The following is a 21,481-nucleotide window of genomic DNA, read 5'->3' as shown; positions in this document are numbered from 1 at the left end:
AAATCAGAAACATCTCATAACAAATCATCCCACAATAATTATAAAAAAAAAAATTCTAAATTTCTAAACAATCCATAACCCAAAAATGTAAACTAAAAGATTAATATTACTGAAAATGTCTTCTAAAAAGGCATCATATAACAAGAAATAAGTATAATAATGTATTTAATGTTAACAAAATGAGCAGGATTTAAAAAAAAAAAAAGAACACAAAATTTGGTTCCAACTTCTAACCCTAATTAATCGAAGAAAATATAAAAATTCATCAAAGAAAGAGTTGGAAAGACATATGAAAACCATACCGATAAAGATAATAAAATAACTAAAGCAGAGACGACAACAAGTATAAAGCAAAGGAGAAAAGTCTTAACTAACCCGGTGATCTTGAATTCAAGAGAAAAAGAAAATAACGAAAATCCACTAATCTCCATAACAAATTAAGAAGGGAAGAGATGAATAAAGAGAGAAACAAGAAGGCAATATTTGAATAATCAAATAGACAGAATAAAGTTTGAAAGAGAGGGTGAAAAGAATTTAAACATCATCATAGAGAAAATGCAACTACATGGGAAGAAAACAAATTCCACTAACAAAATAAAAGAAAGAGAAGAAAAGAAAAAACAGAGAAAAGCAATATCACCCACCGATGATCACCACTAGTTGAGGTAATAATATAGAAAAATTGATTTCTGAACAACCAATTTTTCTTTAAATTGGATAAAGGAAAAGGAGTTATAATATTTCTAGAAATCAAACAAGAAAATATCTAAAATATTAAAAAATAAATAGAAAAACCTAAGAGGAAAAGTCAGTGAGATTGAATAGGAGGCACTATCAAATTCAAGAGGACAACCAATATTTATTTGATGAAATTAGGTATCCAAAATGCATGTATACCAAACCAACAAAAATAAAACAAAGGAAATATATTTTATCAGAGAATACTTGTTAAAGTAAAAATATCAAAACAAATTTGAAATTTGAGATGATCTAATAAAAAATGCAAGCTAAAAAATAAATCTAAATTAGAAATGTGACATAAAAAACATTCCACATCAAATTAGAAAAAAAGAAAAAGTCAAAATTTCAAAACAATTCAAAAATGTCTAAAAGATAATCTTAAATTAAAATGTAATTTAGTTGAGCAGATTAATTATTGTCGAGAAAGGATGTTCATAATCGTACTATCACTACTTCACAAAAAATGTAAGCATGTCCATTATTTATATTAGATTTTTCAAATGTCAAGTACTGTAGATACCACTTGACGATTTTAAAACGTCAACTAAAGTGGCAATGTGAAAATTTTCCAAAAATTCGATCACCTCCACATTTTCATAAAAATTATGGCATGCACTCGTCAAACAAAGGAAGTCATACTCGCGAGAGGGACAAAAGAAAGGTTAACATTTTAAAAACATCAAGAAATGTTCCATAATGAAAAAGTTTTCAAAAAATTCGTCTCACCTTCGTTTTTCATAAAAATTAGTGACATTTTAAAAACGTAAAAAAAAAAACCTATCATTTGATGTTTAACATCAAACATCCTAATACTTAGCAAGTGCAAATGCTTAACACTTTATCTTCTAAGAAGATTAAACAACATCATGGTTAGGAATAGTAGAAATCAAACTAGGGTAAACAACAGAGATCATGACGTTCCTCAAGATGAGAGGATCTTAGATATGAAAAAAAAATGCTCATGGCAGCCCCCCCCCAGTTGGGCCCAGAGAACGGACAACAAAATTACAATAACCGGAAGAAGAAAACTAGTCCAAATGCTTAACAAGTGTAGCAGTGGCGTTCACCACTGTTTATGTGAGCTCAAACGTCCAAATCTTAGTATATGCACAAATTTTTAAAGTCATATCTATATTTCTAATAAAGACAAAAAAGTTAGAGGTTAATTTTAATGTATTTTTCATCCCATTTGGCATTTGATCTCTAAAAACTAAAAAGCTCTGTTAGACAGTCATCCCTTCTTCTAGATTCAATTTTCCGGTAATCTAATTCCAACCACCGGAAATTTAGCAGCAAGGAAATGCCGGTGCGAGTTGAGAGCTCTACGCCTTCTCTAATTTCGGGTAATTCCAATCCATCCTTCTTCTATATTTCTTGCCTCTGATCGATTCTGAAACTTGGGTTCCCCCCCTCCCGATCTATCCATTCATGAATCAACCTGTGTCAATTAGGGTTTCCATTACACTCACTTTTATCGCTACTTAACTTGCTTTTACTGAATCGATTCGAGTTTCTCATTCATATTTTTGCTGCTCGTAGGTGCTGATCCTAAGCAGACCACTCCTCAAGCTTGTACATTGCTTAGCGTAGGACAGGTTTCATATTCTCTAATCATTTTTTTCCTTAATTCAGTACTTGCCCATATGCCATTTTGATTTGGGTTGAATGATAATTGAAAATATCTTCAAATAGCCTCGTGATTTTTTTTATTTTATTTTTTCTGTATCAGGCGTTCTCCGGTACTCAGAATGTCTCTAATAATCAAAAGGATGAGGCTTGGAGGGTGAATGTACGAATACAGGGATTGGACCTTGAACATGGGTATCTTTGTGGCACGATGGAGGCCCTTAATGTTCCTATGGCGGACACTCCGGTAAATAAACTCTTTGTTTGTTTCCTGTGAAAAATGAGTGTAAATATTAACCTGTTTGGGTGATCGCCTCCATATTTCTTCTCTGCTGTGATAAACACAACCTGCTTGTTTTAATTGTGTTCATATTCTTTGATCGACCTGTAATGTTTCTTGATGTTGTTATTATGCTAGATGCACCTTACCTTTCACTTAGCAAATGAGAGTACTTTCCTCTGACTTTGATCTGAGAGTGTGCACATGCTTGATAATGGACTTCATGAAATGTGTTGCTTTGTTGCTTGTCATTCCTCTCTTAAGAATGAAAGAACCATTTAGAATTTCCTTTAAGATAACTCTGTTGGTTCTGACAGGCAAAACATTTGTCTCATTTTAATCAACTAAAACAATATACGATCTAGTAGTAAAAAAGGGCTTAAAATGGATGCTATGAATATGACGATAGTTATGTTTACTTATTCAGAGACAGTAATCTTCTCTTATTTTCATTTTAATTGTTCCCTTGAGTGGGAACTAGAATGGCTCTCGATGTACCTAAAACAAATTACTGTTTCTTGCCTAACATGAAGGACTCGCTCATGTTTTCATTTCCATGTTTTCCCAATTAGGAATGAAAAATTGATTCTTGATCTCTGTACCCATCTCGAACTGGGTAATATTTTCATTGATCGACTTTTTCGTGGGTGGAGGATGACATTCTCATCGTCCCACTTTGTGAGCCCCATCGTCTTTCCTCTTCTTCTTCTTCTTCTCCCGCTCTTTCTCTCTGCTCGTTTCTTGTAAGTCTTGCAAGTATTCAACATTGATAACAAAAATATCACTTAACAATCTTCTCCATATCTATTCCAATTGATATCAATCTTCTCCATTCTTCTTTTTTCTTTTTTGTATGCCCTCTTTCTGTCATTGTTTCTGAATGTATATTGTCTTTTTCTTAAAAAAAACGAAACAGACAAACAAGCAAACAAACCGTCGGAGCATTAGACCATTAATTTTTTGCTTTTCTTTTGACAGTAATGCTACACAGGAAGATCCAGTACAACCTTTAGAATTTAGATATCTGTTCATTTCCATATTACAATAGTGTGCATCAGTGGCAAATGCCAAGAGACGATGTCGCCTTTTGAATGAAGTGTCAGAGATTGGGATAAAAGATTTTAAAATAGAGCTAATAATGGATTGGTTATCATAATTTTTTTATCAATGAATAGTGACGAAGCATCTCATATATCATTCTGGTTGCTATATTAGAACCATAATCACCTCAGTATAAATTAATCATGTCTAAAAATACATAATTGACATTATTTGATTCCATTCTATTTGAGAAAGTATACTTACTTAAATCCATGTTTTTAAAAAATTGTGTGCTGGTTTCCTTTCTACTGAATGTATCTAGGCCTTATTTGGATAGATATTATTATAGCTTCATTTGAATTTTGTTTGGCTTTCTGATTGGGACAGGTAGTAACCTTTTGGGAAGGGGAGATTGTGGATGGCAAGAATTATAATTTCTTCACTGGAAAATGGCAAGCAGCGTATGTAATTAATATATAAATAAGCAAGAATCACCAAGCTTCTTTGCATTAAGCTGTTAAAACAAACTTATTTCTGATATGAACTTCGATGTTAGTAAGAACATGAAAATCTTAAGCTCTTTACTCAAGTCTTTTTCTACCATCTTTCAGACCAGAAGAGGATATACGGCACTGGACCAAATTTCCGTCATTTGCTCCCCTAATGGTGAGGACCCCATAGTCAATACATCCCTTCGTTTACAGCTATTCTAATCTCCATTGAAAATGGTTTTTTTTTTTTTAACTTTTGCTCTTAAAAATGCTGTTCCAGAACCAAGTGGAAGTTGATGGTGGGAAATCTTTGGATCTTAGTAATTATCCATGCATCTTTATGGTATTCTGACCTCTTATTACACTTGCTCTTTTCGTGTCCACAAACATAATTACGCTCTTAAAACCAAGTATTGTGGTTTTTTTGCAGAGATGGAAAGAGCAATACTTTGTGAATGTTGGAACCGATTGTGGGTTAACTATAGCTGGTTTTTATTATGTTTGCTTCTCTTGTAGTGACGGTTCTATCAATGGCTTCTACTATGACCCTAATAGTAGGTATGAATTCAAATTATAAGGACAGATTAAACACAGTTTTCCTCTGCTTTGGCAATATACTTAACAAGATGCTGCTTGAAATCTGCAGCCCATTTCAGAAGCTCGAACTTAAATCTACAAACGAGGGAAGATCGGGTTTCAGCTTCTCATCTTACGAGTTGCAATGACACTAAATGGGAAATTCCTTATACAATTATGGTTGGTTTAACTTCTTGTCATATATATGAGTTCCATGGTTTTTCTGCTTCATACAACTCAAGTTGAAATAGTTGAGATTTTTCTGTTCCATGGTTTTTCTTGCTAAGCAATACTAAGATTTTGCTTCAACTCTTGTAGGTTTACCATGAAACTTAATGGGAAGGGCACCCTGTACGAAGTTCGGTTTATGAAAATTTTGGTCCCAGAAGTTGCAGTATTGAATACTCGAGCTACAGCAGGTTGTAATGATTCTCTCTGCTTTGTGGTTCTATCAAACCTTAGCTCGACTTAACTCATTCCCATTTTGTAATTTATTCGAGTTGTTTGTTTCTCCAGTTTATAATTTCCTTCTTAGTGCATAAGGATACGAAATTGTGGGAATATTATACTATATATAGTAAGAAGTTTTGAAGATTGGATGTGTGTGAGAATAATAATGGCAAAAGCATAAAATGGAATAGTCATTTATGGATAACTGCTTGGTCACACTGCACCTACTCTCAAGTAATGACTCTCAAGTAATGACTCTCAAGTAATGACTCTCATGCATGACTACACTGTTCAAGTTGAAGCTCTCTTCAATTAGAGTAACAGTAGTAATTTACCATATGGTTTGGTAGTTGAGATATTTCTCCAAATGAACTGAATAACTCCTCTTGTTGGAAGTAATTTTTTTTTATAGTTAAAATCACTTTTTGTTATATTCAAAATAACTCCAAAACATGTTCTATTAATCATTCAAAAATTAATATAAATGCCTATTCCATCTCTTAAATGTTTATTCCAACGGTTGATTTCTATATTTCTTATTTACGTTCTAGGATTGTTTTCAAAATCCAAGATTAAAACAAGGTTCAGAATTTAGTTCCTATAGCTTTCAAAGTTAGAATTTACTCCTAATTTGATAAAACTTCATAAATAGGGTACATAATTCCATAAACTTCTCGTAAATAGCTCTCTATAACTCTACTGTAGAAATTAAGTCAAACCATATAACTAAATTTCAATTTCTCTCCGTACCACATTATGTTCTAACTTGATTTCTTTTAATATAACAATGAGTTAAGCTCAATTTGGAAATTAATCTAAACTATGCTTGTGCTAAAACAACTAAAATATTGCTAGCTTTCATTTCAAATGATTGAAGCAAAAGTATGAAGAATTGGGAAAAGAAGTAACTGATATCAGTTATTGGAGCTGGCAATTTAGTACTTGGACCACAGATTTGCTTTCTCAGCCACAGAATATTGTTCTTAATATGAAGAGTTTCATTACTTCAAATTTAGGGTTTTGTAAGGCCCCAACTCCCAACCATCATATCCCTCGTGCTCCATACTTTACAAATCAAATCCCTTCTCCTCACATTTACCCTCTTCATGTGGGGCATGCTTTCTCCTCCTTAAATTTCCCTCTCTCAACCTTCATGATCATCCAAATCCTCTAAAATACCTCGGCTTTTAATTTAACAAAATAAGTTATCAAACTAGCCGTAAATATATGGATCTCATGTATGTACATGCACGTTAGTTAGGTTGTAATAATTTTCTTTGGTATTTAATGAGTTTGTTGAAAGTATCATGAGAAAGAGAAGTATTTAAATCCGTTTTGTTTGAATTGTCTTGGGGCTTCTTTTTCTTTTTCTTTCTTTCTATCCAATATGGATATGTTGCTTTGTGATGAGGATTGGCTCTCGTGTTCAACTGATCAGACTCGTGAAGAAAACCACCGTGCAGTGAAGCATGGTGGTTTCGGTGGAAGGGTCACGAGTTCGATTTGTTTAACTATTATGATGAAGGAAGTTGACGAGCAGGCCGTGTCGATCGGCATGGAGAAGGAGATGAGTTACATGCCTGAACCTTATTATAAGGAGTTTCTTGAAAGTAGAGATCTTGTTTTTGTGAGGCTTAGATGTATTCAATGGATTATCAAGGTCAAACTACTTTTCTTTTTACTTCTCTTTATGGATTTTCATTTATTTGTCTTAATTTCAAGTCACTGAGTTATCTTGATCATTTAAACATTATTACTATTATTATCTTTCAGTGTAGAAGTCGATGGGATTTCTCCCATGAAACTGTTTTTCTTGCTGCAAATTATCTCGATCGCTTCATATCTAAGAACAGATGCAAAGTAAGCACATTTCTTCCTTTTCTTGTTAACTAAATTTTCTATATTTCAGAAATTGTTTTTCTTTCTTTCATTAGACTAGAGATTACTAACTACGTTAAATTTCATCTCTCAATCAACTGAAACAATGAAAAGATGGAGTAGCTTCTAATCGAATACTTTTATATAGATTTTGATACTATATTAAAGAAATATTCTCTATCTCAAAATGAATAAATCGTATATGTTTGAAAAATTTGTGAGTTCCGGATCCTCAAACAAGAACTAATTCAAAAGATGTTTAACGGTGATCATAAACTAACAAGTTAATTCTGTAATCAATTCAGGAAGTTAATTTAATTAAATAATATGGCAGGAATGGAAGGATTGGATGGTTGATTTATTGGCTGTTGCATGCTTATCCGTAGCCTCCAAGTTCCATGAGACATATCCTCCAACTTTAACTGAAATTCAGGTAAATTAAATATCTAAGCTTCTTGGATTTATTGAATTTTCCCCTTTTAAAATAATAATAATCATCATTTTAGTTTAAAGTCTTTGATTAGGTGCGATAATTAGCTAGTTAGATACAAATTTGGAAGTTGGTACAAGATTAATTCTAAATGCAACTTGTTAAATTAATTAATCTTCAAATTTGTTATGATGGAGAATCATATTATCGTATTTGTAATGAAATTTGTTTGTTTTTTGTTTATGATATATATATATTGAAGATGGAAGATTATTGCATGGATCATCACGATCATGTGTTTAAACCAAGTTGCATTGAAAGAATGGAGATGATATTATTAGAGGGATTGGGTTGGCATCTGTGGTATCCAACACCTTATTATTACATCCAACTCTTGGGTTTGAAATTGGAGTGTTTTTCCATTGAAGAAGCTCATCAAGATCAAGAAGAAGAAGCTCATGCTAATGATGTTTTGATGGCGAAGATCAAAGAGTTTGTTGTTGAAGCTTTGTTAGATTATAGAGCCATCCATTTCAAACCAAGTCTCATTGCTCTCTCTTCAATTTGCTGCTCTTTAGATTCGATTCCTCCAATCATCAACTCTCAATCTTCTATATCATATTTTATGGGCCTCTTCAATCAACACCATAAGGTATATAATTTAATTAATCTCCCTATATAATAATTCATATATATATTCATTCATTTCAACCAAACAAATTATGTTTAAAAGATTTCCTATTGCGTTTAACACATTTCAAATTAATTAATTATATAGATACACAAACTAAAATTTCTCTAAATTATTTACCATTTCATGTATATTTATTTAAAATGGTATGTTCTAAAAAGTTTTTTTTCAAAGCACGAAAATTTTTAAACTAGAAAATGGATGAATTGGGTTTAGATAGACCATTTAGAAGTATTTGTTCAAAACTCATGTGTTTAAGTAAATAAAAACTACTCTGAATTATTTAGATCATAATTAAGTGCATTTTGGACGATGCTTATTAATTTGATGTGTCATGGAACCCAATTGATATATAGGATGAGATGATGAAATGTCGAAGCATAATGGAAGGTGTGCATTCTTCTTGCTGCCCTCAAAGCCCTACTTCAGTATTGATGAAGGAACCATAGCAACAAAACCAAACGCATATCATTTCTTTACATTAATAATCAGCTTCTCATTTTATTTATAGATTTGTATTTTCAAAGTTTATGTTCACTCTCATCTAGTTTTCTTTTCTTTGTTTGTTTTTTTTTTAAAAAAAAACATTTATTTAATTTCAAAAAGAAAAACTACTCTTTGAAATTAACTTTCAAAAGGTGGATGGAAAAAGCAAAGTAAAACCTTAGAACATAAGATTTTTAAGCTTAAATTTTAAAATAGGAAGAAAACAAAAAATTGATTATTAAATGATGTACATTATTATATGACATCTTATTATAGATGCTGTTTGTTACAAATATGCCTCCATCTTTATCATTAATTATGAGAATTGAATCATATTATATCTTCACTAAAAATTTCATTGAATAAATTAAAAGAAAAGCATTTTCCTATCACTAAATTTATAATTTAATAATAAAATATATATGTTGTTTGCATATAAAAGAATATCAAGATGATTATAGGTATAGTTATACACACAACCACAATAGCTCTTATATACATTTAAAAGAGGAAGTATACGAATTTGGGGAGATATATAGCCTTGATGAAGTAGAACTTTAATTTAGAAAAGTAACATACTTCAACAACAAATATTCGAACTTAATCCCTTTAAAGTTTAAACATATTTCTTATTCAAAAGATTTTAAAAAGACCCCAAAATCTTAAACTTTTTAATTTAAGAGTCATTTGTCACAATCTTTCCAACTCTCTCTCCTTCAGAATATGCTTTATTCCATATCTTACATCTTATAATATCAACATAAAGTAATAATAGGGTGTATTGTTGTTATAACATCTCTTCTCTTTACATCTAGAAAATATTAACATGCTAATAATATAATTGGTACATGGTACTATGAAGATAGTTGAATATATTATATAGTCGATGGGATTTCAATTTTTTTTTCTTTTGTCACGATCATTTGTCAAATTAAAATCAAACTATTGAGCTTTAAGATAGTATTTGGTTGTGTTGTGTGTAAAAAATGAAGAAAATTGATAAACAATAGTTGTAGTAAATAATATATATTAACTATGTGACATTGTTTATTTAAGTTGTTTTCCAATTATATAATGTTGTAGTGATGGTAGATATTGAGTTTTTAGAATTTGATTGATTAAAACAAAAGAAAAGGTGAAGTTTGGTATGAGATTCTGAAATGACAAATTATTCTCCAAATTCTTTTCTTTCCATTCTCCTTTTTTCTTTGGTTATTTATTATTTATGTTTTAAATGCAACCTTATTGGAGAAGAATCAAAAAGGTAAAAATCATAATTATTCTCCCTGCAGAATTTAAACATAAATAATCCTACAAAAGTAAGAACGTTTAATTATTCCAATTTGTATCTAAAGCTTATCAGTTTACTTTAATTTTGTTTTTTTAATGTATACACAAAGCTGGGTTAAGGGTGAAAAGAAAAAGGTTAGGGCTACACTTTCATTTTTAAACTCCTAAAAATGTTCCAACACTTAGTTGGTTTTTAATTTTATACTTTTAAATTTAATTTTTATATCATTTTAGTTTTATTTCGAGACATTAAAATAAATTTAAATAATTTTAACCGTAATCAGTATCCAAACATATTTTAAACTTTAGATCACGGAAGCAACAAATTTGTCAAAAGAGGGTTAGAAAGATAAGTGAAAGAATAGAGGGTTTTTTTTGTTATAAAAATTATCACATCAACTTTCATTAATGGATTCTATTAATTGATTGACCAAAAACCACATTTGTTGAGGATTTGGAGATTTGATTGTTCTATATTCAAACTTCAAAACTAATTCGATACAAATTATAAATTTAGTTAACTTTTCAAGTGTTTAATTTTGAAAGAAAAGAATAAAGTATTAGTCAAAAACCACCTAAATAGCTTTTGAAACACTTTCAAAGTATATTTTAAATAGTTTTTATCAAAATTAAATTTTAAACAATGAATATTTGAAGAGCAATTTACTTATGTAATCAATCATCCCTAATTGCATTAAGTTTCGTTACCAACCCTAAAATTATAAACGTCTCTCAAATTTTGGTAGGCTTTCTCACATTCTTTAAAAACAAACGGGATTGTAAACTAAGTTTTCAAAAACTATGGTTCCGTTTCGTAACCAAAAAAGAAATTTAATCTTATTTTCTTCCCATTTCTTACCATGATTTGCATTGTTTTTCCTAAGTATAACAATCTATTCTTAGTTACATTTCAAAAACCAAACCAAGATTTTAAAAATATTTTTATTTAGTTTTCAAATTTTTGAGTTGTTTCTTAAGCATTGGTTTAAATATATAACAAATGAAGAAATTTGGAGATAGAAGGAGTGTCTATAGACTTGATTTAGTTGTTACCAAACGAGACCTATTTTTATTTAGTTTCTAAAACCTATCCCGATCTTTAAAAAGTAAGTAATAAAGCAAGAAAATTAGGAAGAAAAGCCGTGTTTGTATATACATAGTTTTAAAAGATAAAATACTTTAAAAATTAAGCTTATAAATGCTATATCCACGATTCATCCAATGATCTTTTTATTAAGTGTTATATACTTTTAGCCGTGTTTTTGAGATTAACGTGAAAGGTTAGAAACTAAAATGTTAATAGGTTGTTTTTTATTTATGAAAGAATTCAAATATTTTGATGATGATCATATGGTAATTGAAAGAAAAGAAATTATGGAACTTGATAAATGAGGATCTTGATAGGGACCCTCCTCTTCTCCCCCTCAAGGCTAGAGAACTTCAGTACTTTTCCCCTTTTTTTTCTTTCAATTTTTCTATGTTGAACTACTTTCCAAATCAATGAGATGAATTTAATGTTTATAAAGAAGGATAAAATCAATTTCATCTTGAATTGAAATCAAGCCATCTCAATTTGTCTTCACAAAAAGGAAAAGTGCAAAAACCATAATCTTTGAACGACAACCTAAGAAGAATATGCATCATATTATAACAAAAGAGAGAGAGAGAGAGAGTTTAGGGATGTCTTGAGATTCAAAAATGGTCGTGTCCTAAAACAGAAATCCAACTTCTACTTTAGTGGCTTAACCACGTACATTACTAACCAACATACTAAACAATGAAAAAGAAGAAAGCCTCATTAGGAAGAAATGAATATTGCCCTTTATTTGAAAGTGAAAGTGAAAGTCACACACAAAAAGGAGAAATTCAGATAAAGCAATCATTAACTCAAATATAAAATCCTTAAGTATTCCCCATTTTCAATTTCACTTCTTTTCTTTACATCTTTCTCAAGCCATGGCAGTTGTTTCACTTCTCGTTTCCATTCTTCTCTGTTCATCAATCGCTTTCTTCACCACAAGTACTATTCTCTCCTCCTCTCATCTTCAATCCATTCTGTTTTTTCTCTACATAATGTACTCATTTTTGTTGTTTTTATGCAGATGGGGAACAAATCATCATAGTCAACAATTGTAATGAAAGCGTATGGCCGGGAATTCTTGGTGGAGCGGGGCAGAACACGCCAAAAGACGGGGGTTTTCTACTTGGAAGTGGCCAGGAAGTAGTTATCGATGTACCCGACAAATGGTCGGGGAGAATATGGGGTAGACAAGGCTGCAACTTTGACTCTAACGGTAAAGGCTCCTGTGACACGGGCGACTGTGGCGGCCAACTACATTGTGGAGGCTCTGGGGGTGAGCCACCAGCCACATTGGTGGAAATGACGCTAGGGTCATCCTCATCACCCCTGCATTTCTATGATGTGAGTCTGGTGGATGGGTTTAACTTGCCTGTGTCGATGAAGCCAGTGGGGGGAGGGGTTGGGTGTGGTGTGGCATCCTGCGAGGTCGACGTGAACATTTGCTGCCCCTCCACGCTGGAGGTTAGAAGGGGGAGCAAGGTTGTGGGCTGCAAAAGTGCTTGTTTGGCTATGCAATCGGCTAAGTATTGTTGCACAGGACAATATGCAAATCCAAATACTTGCAAGCCTACTCTGTTTGCCCACTTGTTTAAAGCCATTTGCCCCAAGGCCTATAGCTATGCTTTTGATGATTCCTCAAGTCTAAACAGATGTAGGGCTTCTCGTTATGTCATTACTTTTTGCCCTCCTCAGTTGTTGTAGATGGCTGTTAGGCTTCGATGTCTTATGCTTTATTAGTTCACTACTAAGGGTTTTGTTTTTCCTAGCTTATGTAACTTGTAATGGAAGATCCTTCTATCAATGGAAGAGAGAATTTTTCTTTCGCTTTACAAACTGTAAAGTTGTTGCTTTTTCTGTTCGTAATGGAATTGATTTTAGTAGTGGGTGGTAAGTACTGTCAGATTTTGAAGCGTTTTTCAATTCAAGCTCAGAAGCATCAATGACATAATCTGTTCTCTTCATCTTCTATCGTTTTTCAGGTTAAGAAAAAGTTGGAATAAAATTGACAATCGAAGGAAGCAAGTAAAAGAAAACGTACCGGTAATACTACATCTCAGAGAAAGAAAGAAAACAATTTATCGTTGAAAATATTAAAAATAAAGATAGCAACCGCCTGACTTCTGCCTTGATCATTTGAAACTTCATAACAAATTCTGAGATATATGATCAATATCTAGTCGACGCTCTAGTCTGACATTCTTTACAAGTTCCACAGTAACTGAGCTTTTCATTCTCAACCCAACTAATCACAAAAATAGAATTCCATCGCGATGAAATTGGTAATAAATATCTCAAAGATGGCATAAAACTAAATTACACCCTTGACTATAGAGGAGGGAGTAGTTTGGCTGCTACTTGTTTGGTGTTTTTGACATGAACAGCCTTGGTTGTTGTGTAAGTTCAACCATGACAGTGTTGTAGTCAGAGAGAGAAAGAAAGTAAAATCATTGAACAAGTGTAGGAATTACTAAATTTACAGCCTAAGTTATGAAGTCGAATCTTCATTGGTATTCGTTGCAGAACTGGAAGTAACATCTCGAGCTTCAGGAGCAGATGCAGGTGCAGGTGGAGGACCTAAGCCCAGCAGTAAAGGAGCTTCTTTCTTTTCAGTTTTAGGACTTGTATCAGCCGGAGGCCTACCCGACCAAGCTCTCAGAGGAGGTTCAAAATGCTTACTAGCAACATCAGGAGGTGGTGCATCCTCTCCAGGAAGAACAAGAAGGCCCTTTTCACGAAGAGATGATGGTTCTTTGTAGCAGGTGTTCCAGAGTGAATCAACAAGCTGCCTTTCTTCCTTAGCTGCCCCAAGATCTTCAGGTGACAATAAACTGATTTCCTTTATCCGTTCCTCAAGGAGTTGCTTTAACTTGCCGTCGTCTTCACCTAACCCTCCACCATTCTCACCTGTCTTGTCCTTGGCAAGTTCAAGAAGGCCACGAAGCGCAGCTTCTCGTACCTCAGCATCATCGCTGGATGCAAGGTGTAGCATAATTCGAGGGAATCCTAGCTCGTTCACTATGTTGCAATCTGAAGTATTTTCATGCAGCAGGTAATGGATCAAGTTAAGTGCTTTCCTGCACATAATTCCCTCAATGAGTAAATGTATAAAAAAGAAATAAGACTCGATCAATTAAAACAGCTATACGTGAACAGAGGGATTGACACTGTTTGCCAATGAAATCTAATAGGGTTTACCCAAAGTGGTTGGAAAGTGATAATTTCATAATTCTATAATTATTACCTTTGAAATCTTACATTCTCGGAGCCAAGAGCATCTCTCAGGCCTGCATAACCATTTGCAAGTCGGAATGCAGCAATACCAGGTTTGTTGTGTCGGATTAAAGCTGCAGATTCCAAAAGGAAAACAAAAACAATACAGAAATCAAAGTCAGTAACATAAATAAAAGCCCCTATGACTCAACAGAGAAACAAATCGAACACCTTTCTCACAGAAAAGAAACCTATGTATCCACTTACAGGATATAGCACCAAGAGCTTTGGTCCGAGCAGTGACATCAGGGTCCGAAGTAAAGTTAAATAGAAGCGACTCTAAACCATTCAATTCCATCACCAGTTGCTGACTTCGTGGGTTATTCTGAACAATAGTGGTCACAACTTCTGCAGCTTTGGCTCGAATATTTGCATGGGAATTCTTGAGATATCCAAGAACAGGATGCAGCCCACCAACAGAGTGAAGGTCTGTCAGAAATATAGTTAATATGAACAGGATGAGAAATAATTTCACTCAAAGTAGTGATACCACATAAAATCAACAGTGACATTTTTATTTGGAAAAAAGTTCATCAACAATCATTCCACAACTCGGGAACCATTTGTGCATTGCTCAGAAAGTAAAAGCTCGAGCCCATTTCCAGGCAATTTCAAATGTTCCTACGCAAAAGCACCCGAAGAAATGCTACATTTGTTGTTGTGATGATAGTATACCAGAAACTGCACCATTTCTCACGCCCCTAACCTAACAGCAACAGACCTAGAGCAATGAAAACCCCTATCTATCTCAAAAGCGCAAAGAAACCTCAAAGACAATGCTCTACTAGGTGCAATTCGTAAATTCTACAAACTGGTGTTTTTCTCATTGAGAAATGAAAGCACGTCATGCTTCCCGTTAGGCATCATATGAACAATCCACATCCAACAAAGATTTTATATAATTCAATAAAGAGAGAACTTCACCATTTGCCATGTCAATCGACTCAACATGCTCTTGTAGCTCATCAAGCATATCTGCAAGGATCAGAAAAATGTAACACAATAATTTAGAAAATGTCCTTGAAGAGCAAATAGAACAGGGCTCGGGGAGACTGGAGAGAAGGATAATTCTGAAAATGAAAGTACCTTCAATATCCTCTGAACCAACACCTTGAGCCTCCAAGACTTGCTCAGGAGTCTGCATCACTTGAGTTATCTCTTTCATGCGCTTGACAACATCAATACTCTGAGCTTGCATTGCTTCCATAAACCATCTCCGGTCCTCCTCGCTGAAAAAAAAATACATAATACAACACATCTTTTAATAAGTTGTCCAGAAAACAAACACATCGCCCAAAACAGATAAATCTAACCACAATCACATAGACATAATTTCAAACCAAGGTTCACATCTTCAAAATCAACAACAACAAAAACAAACTAAAGAAAACGCCCACACACTAACACAATTTATTAGAAGACAACCTAAAAACCATTGTTATTTGTGTTAAAGAGATGAATAGTTAGTTAAACCTAGTAAATCAATTCCATTACTGAAATGGGTATTAACCAAATAACGTCTCCTTCATCTTTCCAGCTTAATGATTCTTATTGTTCGCAACAACATCCACAACAGTTACAGAACGCAAAAGCATCACAACAGCTTCAACAAGCTACCAATAACAGAAACATGAGACATCAAAGGCGAGTAACAGACATTAGTTCCTGATTAATTGACAAATTAAGCAGATAGAGAGAGAGAAAACCTGAGATTTCGATTAGGGCGAGTTCCGTCGGAGTGAGCTAGACTCCATTTGAGCAACCCATCCCAGTTGGGACCGTCTTTCGCCATAGCCGTTAAGGAATCGAAGGAAGCCCTAAGTAAATGAAGATATAGATTAATGCGAAGTGAAATACAAAATTCAGGAATTGTAAGAATCCAAGTGTATGGAATGGAAGGTGGATTTATACAAAAGAAACGCGCAAAGAAGATGATTCGTGAACCTTCTTGATCCTTCGGTTCCACAATTATATCGGATTATTATTGTTGTTATTATTATTAGTGAATTTACTTCTCAAAACTATAACTTTTCCTTTTCTCTTTTGATATTATACCATACCCTATCTATTTAATTAATGCCTCAAATATATTAGTTAAATTGTAATTATAATTTTTTTCTCAACCAAAACTCGAGGAAAGAAGTAACATTCTCGCTCAAGATTTCTGGTCTCGGTTTAGTGTAGTGCCCCTGTGACCTTTCATAACACTCTTTGGACTTGAAATTTGGCTTTAGACAAATTATGACATTTGTAACTTTGTTAATATATGTGGTAGAATTCTAGCCAATTAGACACTATTGTGCTCAACCTAAAGTCACGAGTCAAGGTGAATATGTGCCGATGCAATTGCTCAATAATGATTTGACATCAATTTCTAGGCATTAAAGAAAATGTTGTAGAATGCCTGAGGAATACCCTTTCAAATTTGTGATGGAAACGTGGGTTAATTCAAACTACTACATCTATGGTATTGAATAGAAAAAATTTTAGTATTATCCTAATATATAGAGAATCTAGTTCCATTCATTATTTACCACGATGACATCATTTAATAATAATAATGTGATGTTCACATAATAAACTAATATATTATTTAGTGACATGTCAAATTATGAATAGAGATGGTAGGTTGTATAATAGTATTAGAAATTTACCATCAAACAAAACGTTTAATTACATATCAAGTAAACAATACAAACATCTAAAGGTTGTGAATTCTTGTTTCTCAAATGATTCTAAACTTTTAATACTAGCATGAGACAATTTCGTTAAAACACTATTTTGGTCCATATATTATGTGGCTTGTTATATAAGATTTGTTAAAATTATATTACATAAAATTAAACGGTTAGAAGTATGTTGGGCACATAGCTTGTCCGAGTCGCTTGCCTCCATGCAAAATTCTTGTGGTTTAAGGAATCTATCCCAGTTGACCTGCAAAAGAGCTCACACCCATTTGATATCGAGTCAAATACGACTAATAAATACTTAAGTTAATACACAAAGTTTTTTCATTTGACTAAACACTTAATTAGAATTCAACTTTTTTCACTAATATAAATATTTATCAAGTCTACCATTTAACATCCACTTGACACATGTGCATTATCAACAATGTTAAGCATAGATGTAGAGTCTTCAATGTTGTGTGGTTTCGACAAGGTAGACCTATGGCTCAAGGCTTTGAATTTATTCTTTGAAACGCTCAAAATTCTAAGAATGTTGTCCTTGGACTTGAACCATTGCCTTAAACTATTATCGATAAAATATACAACTAAAGTTGAACAAGTAAAACAGTACTTTTAACCTATTTAGTAATACAGTAGTATACTAGTTTAGAATAAAATAGTATAACATTAAACCACCCACTGTCCAATCAAAGAAACATGTATTATCCTCGAAATCCTTTTGTATAAAAAAAAAAAAACAAATTATAAGGAACGTAATTCAAAATTTAAATATTTTAACAAGGTTGAGAAACGAGGAAGAAGAGATATGCAATGAGGAGTGGCACTCCCCACATGCGCCGTCAGAAGAAGGCAGGAAAAGGCGTGCCGTTCGCAAACCAGTGGGTTGAGTGAATGAGTGAGACAAGAGAATTGGAAGCAATCATGTGCAGTATGCTTCCTTAGCCTCAGCCAGGTGCCCCTTGGAACGATAAATTATAAGACCAAACCTATAAACACAGATATAATAAGATATATATGTATAGATAAATACGAGGCATAAACAAATACTGTAATTAAAATATTCTCAAAGTCCTCAAATCCAATCTCTCCTTCCCAACCTTTTCACTTTCTTTTATTCATCAACACGAACGAAACATATAGTTTGGTTGGCTTCCTGCCATTTTCTTCTCTCTTTCTTCACCATTGTCAATTGATAATGGACCAAAACAACCGACATCATCATCCATCTCACTTTGACACTGACAGGTACCTTTCTCTCTCTCTCTGTTTTGGCTGCCATGGCTAATTATGAACAACCTGTGATGTACAACATACAGGAAGGAAAAACAGATCTTGAATCTTTCTTTTCAAGGACTTCTGCCTTTATGTGCAGTTTGTTGATGGCTTCTTTAATGGGTTGTTTTCTGTGTATGTTTGTTGTTAGTTTCAGTTTGGAGGCTGTCTTTTCCAAGATTATATCCAATTTTGACTTTGGTTTTCTGCATTTTGGCTGTGTCTTAAGGGGGAATTTCGTTTGTAGAAATTACAATCTCTTTCTTTCTTTTATGGGGGGGAAATTGGTCATTTTATTTTAAAATGAATACTCCCTTTGTTTTATGATTTGCCCATGCTGATGGATCTTCTAATTGCTTGGCTAATATTCATGGTTTTCTGTGCTTTTGCCTTCTCTTTTGGGTTAGGATTGGACGTTTGATCTGGTTTTCACTCTCTTGTCAATCTCTTCTTTCTTTTTTTTTCTTTTTTTTGTTCCCCTATCTATAGATATTTAAAATTTTGAATGACTGAATATATAGTTTTTTTGTTTCTTCAAAAACCCTAGTCTAATGATGAAAAGAAGATGCAACAAAATCAAAGGATTCCTTCCATTTTCGAGATTTGAGAAAAACACTGGACTCAAATAAAAGTACTCTAAGTTACACTTTCATTCTGTGCAGTCATTCAAATCATCTAGCAAAAAGTACATCAGAATTAAGTAAGCGGCAAAAAGATAGGTGAAGCTTAAATGCCTACTTCCCTAAAATACTAATTGTGCAATGGAACTTTGACAGAATCATTAACAGACCAACATCAGTGGACTTTGAAACTCCGTCCAGACTCCATGGCTGTCAATCATGGAATACAGAAGCCGTTGATGTTAAAAACAAAAGAAGGCTGCTAATTGATCAACTAAGTTTACCCACATCAAAGCTACCACGTTGGGGTCCAAGATCAATTAGCATTCCCCATGGAGAAGATAACTTCAAGTTTAACGACCAACCTCAAGAAGAAGAACAAGAAGAAGGAGAAGGAGAAGGAGGAGAAGGAGAAGGAGAAGAAAGCACTCTTACAAAAATAGCAATAGACAAAAGTAAAGAGATGTCCGAAGAGCAAGTTCGAATGCAGGGTGGGAAAGATAAATTGCAGAAAAGCTATGGCCATGAGGAAGATCTATTGGAGTTTGGAAGCCGTGAATATGGCTGCATTTATGAGGAATGTTGCAGTGGCAGTGCTCAAAACTTGCTCCTCCCCACAGACTCCAAGCAAAACTTCGTTTTGTCATCTGGGAGATGGAGCGTAGATACAGGTATTGAAATTCTCATTTCTTGTTCACATATTATATGAAAATTTGAATGAAATAAGTGGCAAAATTTAATGATGGAACGAAGATTTAAACCAGACCAATACAGCTTTAAAAAATGTCGTTAGGAATAATAGAAATTTCCTTCTCTTCTTCTTTCTTTCTTTCCCTGTTTGGTGCTTTGTATTTTCAAACCAAAGATTTGCGATGTTGGGTGAGTTTTATGCTTTTTCCCTACACAAACTAATACTGAATCATTCAAATATGCAGAGACAGAATCCAAGCCTATCAAACCAACCATTGATCAAGAGTTTGAGCAGTACTTTTCTGTGCTTTTGCCATCCTTGGATCCCTGATGTTGAACATCTTGAATCCGATCTGTATCTACTCTCGAGAAATTTAAATGTGTGCATGTATGTGTTCTTAGAGATGAAACAGTTCTTGCAAGTATGCGACAATTCAATCCAAGAGATGTCTGTGAATGTGAAATGAAGTGATTGAGATTCTACCGAACCAGTCCACGAAATTCAACTGATTTAAATCCAATTATTCCGTCCAACGTTTCCAAAGTAATTCATTCAAAATACATGTATTGAAATTCTGCCTACACCAAATCAAGTAATAAATCTATGCCCTCGGAAGAACAAGAAACCTCCAAATTTCACGAACAGAGGATCCAGAGTGACGAAACTGATGAACGAATCGATCAAACAGTTAAAATTCCGACTATGATGTTGTAAATTTGGCGAATCGAATACCGTGATGCAGCTAAGTACAAGCTTCCCATCGTGATGAAGGCGGCATGGAAAACAGAGTATCGAGATCGGGAGGCTGGAAATAACCCCTTGTCGGAGGGGCCAGCTTCCGGCCGGTAAACGATTTCTTCTTGGGCGGTGGAGGGCATTTGAAAACCTTCGGAATTCTACATGCACAGCTCTTTGGAGTTAGACACTCATCACCGTTCTTGTCGGTCTTCTCCATTTCCGGTGGCGACATTTCGAAGGAGATGAGAACCGCGAAACTACAACGTAATGTATTTTGGAGGCTTATACGTTAAAAAATAAATAGATAAATACTAATAATGAGTTTGAAATTTAAGAATTTTGAATATTTGGTAGCGAAATCTTCACCCTAAACCCAAAAAAAATCAATTTAATGGTTTAAAATGTATAGCTTAATTTTCAAAGATTTAACCTTCCTTTTCAACCTTTCAATTTAGTTATATTTATTAATCTAACTAACACAAATGACAAAATTAAAAATCTAGATTGCTATTAATCATAAATTTTTACCAATTTTCTTTTTTCTGAAAGTTTAATATACCCAAAATTTCAAATTCATAAAAATTTTATGAAGTAAACTTAGGTGATCATATTTTGTAAATAATTTTGTTTTATTTTTCTATCTATAGCTTCTTCTTCTTTTTAATAAGAATCATAAATGGAAAGTTCTTCCTAAAACATAGTACTTTTTTTATATTTTCTCAAAAATAGTTGAAAAGACTATTAATATTTTTTTTTCTTTTGAGTACACGCTAACATTTTTTAAACGGAAAGAATTATGGGCGATGATGATTTATAATGTGTACTAAACACATTATTATTATATTATTACATTATTACTATTTATCACACTATTATTATTATATTCTAAAAAAACACATTACCATTAAACCAAATACCTATATATAAGTGTGGTGTCGTAGTCTTTTTTTAACCTTTAAAATTTATGTTTTTAAAAATGAGGTGATTTGTTATATATAGAAATTAAAGTCTGCCTTTAATAACATAACTTTCACTTTTGTGATTGATGGTTGATTTTTTTAAAATTGATTTATCGTTTCCCACAAATATAATATTTGAGAATTAATTATCTGGCGTCAACAAGATTAATTGATAATAAA

General features: G+C 33.1%; 5 protein-coding genes across 7 annotated transcripts; 4 read left to right on the top strand and 1 right to left on the bottom strand.

The window, feature by feature from the left end:
- Nucleotides 1-1,838: 1,838 nt before the first annotated feature.
- On the top strand, nucleotides 1,839-5,410 carry LOC101211169 (glucose-induced degradation protein 4 homolog). Its single transcript, XM_004142011.3, has 9 exons — nucleotides 1,839-2,084; nucleotides 2,281-2,336; nucleotides 2,471-2,614; nucleotides 4,076-4,149; nucleotides 4,300-4,354; nucleotides 4,460-4,522; nucleotides 4,610-4,737; nucleotides 4,826-4,935; nucleotides 5,074-5,410. The coding sequence occupies exons 1-8, from the start codon at nucleotides 2,042-2,044 to the stop codon at nucleotides 4,902-4,904; spliced, it is 642 nt and encodes a 213-aa protein (XP_004142059.1). The 5' UTR covers nucleotides 1,839-2,041; the 3' UTR covers nucleotides 4,905-4,935; nucleotides 5,074-5,410.
- A 786-nt stretch (nucleotides 5,411-6,196) lies between these two features.
- LOC101205674 (putative cyclin-D7-1) lies at nucleotides 6,197-8,983 on the top strand. The gene is made up of 5 exons (XM_011656068.2): nucleotides 6,197-6,865; nucleotides 6,979-7,065; nucleotides 7,418-7,516; nucleotides 7,776-8,165; nucleotides 8,561-8,983. The coding sequence occupies exons 1-5, from the start codon at nucleotides 6,593-6,595 to the stop codon at nucleotides 8,651-8,653; spliced, it is 942 nt and encodes a 313-aa protein (XP_011654370.1). The 5' UTR covers nucleotides 6,197-6,592; the 3' UTR covers nucleotides 8,654-8,983.
- Nucleotides 8,984-11,841: 2,858 nt separating this feature from the next.
- Nucleotides 11,842-12,952, top strand: LOC101211421 (thaumatin-like protein). The gene is made up of 2 exons (XM_004142012.3): nucleotides 11,842-12,000; nucleotides 12,083-12,952. Exons 1-2 carry the CDS (start codon nucleotides 11,937-11,939, stop codon nucleotides 12,760-12,762), a joined length of 744 nt encoding a protein of 247 aa, XP_004142060.1. The 5' UTR covers nucleotides 11,842-11,936; the 3' UTR covers nucleotides 12,763-12,952.
- Nucleotides 12,953-13,151: 199 nt separating this feature from the next.
- On the bottom strand, nucleotides 13,152-16,487 carry LOC101211667. Of its 3 annotated transcripts, none has more exons than XM_031884421.1 (7): nucleotides 16,276-16,394; nucleotides 16,038-16,148; nucleotides 15,418-15,560; nucleotides 15,256-15,306; nucleotides 14,539-14,760; nucleotides 14,303-14,405; nucleotides 13,152-14,135 (listed from the first exon to the last, which is right to left on the bottom strand). In XM_031884421.1, exons 2-7 carry the CDS (start codon nucleotides 16,121-16,123, stop codon nucleotides 13,547-13,549), a joined length of 1,194 nt encoding a protein of 397 aa, XP_031740281.1. In that variant the 5' UTR covers nucleotides 16,124-16,148; nucleotides 16,276-16,394; the 3' UTR covers nucleotides 13,152-13,546. The 3 variants fall into 3 exon arrangements, with proteins under 3 accessions (XP_031740281.1, XP_031740280.1, XP_011653644.1); XM_031884420.1 differs by having other exon boundaries at nucleotides 16,243-16,391; XM_011655342.2 differs by having other exon boundaries at nucleotides 16,038-16,487.
- Nucleotides 16,488-18,080: 1,593 nt separating this feature from the next.
- On the top strand, nucleotides 18,081-20,686 carry LOC105435241. The gene is made up of 3 exons (XM_011655340.2): nucleotides 18,081-18,266; nucleotides 19,070-19,584; nucleotides 19,849-20,686. Exons 1-3 carry the CDS (start codon nucleotides 18,217-18,219, stop codon nucleotides 19,932-19,934), a joined length of 651 nt encoding a protein of 216 aa, XP_011653642.1. The 5' UTR covers nucleotides 18,081-18,216; the 3' UTR covers nucleotides 19,935-20,686.
- The last annotated feature ends 795 nt before the right edge of the window (nucleotides 20,687-21,481 follow it).

This window comes from Cucumis sativus, chromosome 4, assembly GCF_000004075.3.
Source record: "Cucumis sativus cultivar 9930 chromosome 4, Cucumber_9930_V3, whole genome shotgun sequence".
Classification (NCBI taxonomy): domain Eukaryota; kingdom Viridiplantae; phylum Streptophyta; class Magnoliopsida; order Cucurbitales; family Cucurbitaceae; genus Cucumis; species Cucumis sativus.
The sequence above is the reverse complement of the archived record's forward strand: the minus strand, read 5'-3'. Positions and strand labels throughout refer to the sequence as shown.

Coding starts and splice junctions, on each gene's coding strand:
- LOC101211169 (XM_004142011.3), top strand. CDS start 2,042: ATGCCGGTGCGAGTTGAGAGCTCTACGCCTTCTCTAATTTCGG. Junction 4,150..4,299: donor ACTGGAAAATGGCAAGCAGC/GTATGTAATTAA, acceptor ACCATCTTTCAG/ACCAGAAGAGGATATACGGC. Junction 4,523..4,609: donor ATTATCCATGCATCTTTATG/GTATTCTGACCT, acceptor GTTTTTTTGCAG/AGATGGAAAGAGCAATACTT.
- LOC101205674 (XM_011656068.2), top strand. CDS start 6,593: ATGGATATGTTGCTTTGTGATGAGGATTGGCTCTCGTGTTCAACTGAT. Junction 6,866..6,978: donor GTATTCAATGGATTATCAAG/GTCAAACTACTT, acceptor ATTATCTTTCAG/TGTAGAAGTCGATGGGATTT. Junction 7,066..7,417: donor TATCTAAGAACAGATGCAAA/GTAAGCACATTT, acceptor ATAATATGGCAG/GAATGGAAGGATTGGATGGT.
- LOC101211421 (XM_004142012.3), top strand. CDS start 11,937: ATGGCAGTTGTTTCACTTCTCGTTTCCATTCTTCTCTGTTCATCAATC. Junction 12,001..12,082: donor AATCGCTTTCTTCACCACAA/GTACTATTCTCT, acceptor GTTTTTATGCAG/ATGGGGAACAAATCATCATA.
- LOC101211667 (XM_011655342.2), bottom strand. CDS start 16,123: ATGGCGAAAGACGGTCCCAACTGGGATGGGTTGCTCAAATGGAGTCTA. Junction 15,307..15,417: donor TGGTTCAGAGGATATTGAAG/GTACTTTCATTT, acceptor TGATCCTTGCAG/ATATGCTTGATGAGCTACAA. Junction 14,761..15,255: donor GTCGATTGACATGGCAAATG/GTGAAGTTCTCT, acceptor TATTTCTGACAG/ACCTTCACTCTGTTGGTGGG.
- LOC105435241 (XM_011655340.2), top strand. CDS start 18,217: ATGGACCAAAACAACCGACATCATCATCCATCTCACTTTGACACTGAC. Junction 18,267..19,069: donor TCTCACTTTGACACTGACAG/GTACCTTTCTCT, acceptor GAACTTTGACAG/AATCATTAACAGACCAACAT. Junction 19,585..19,848: donor GAGATGGAGCGTAGATACAG/GTATTGAAATTC, acceptor TCAAATATGCAG/AGACAGAATCCAAGCCTATC.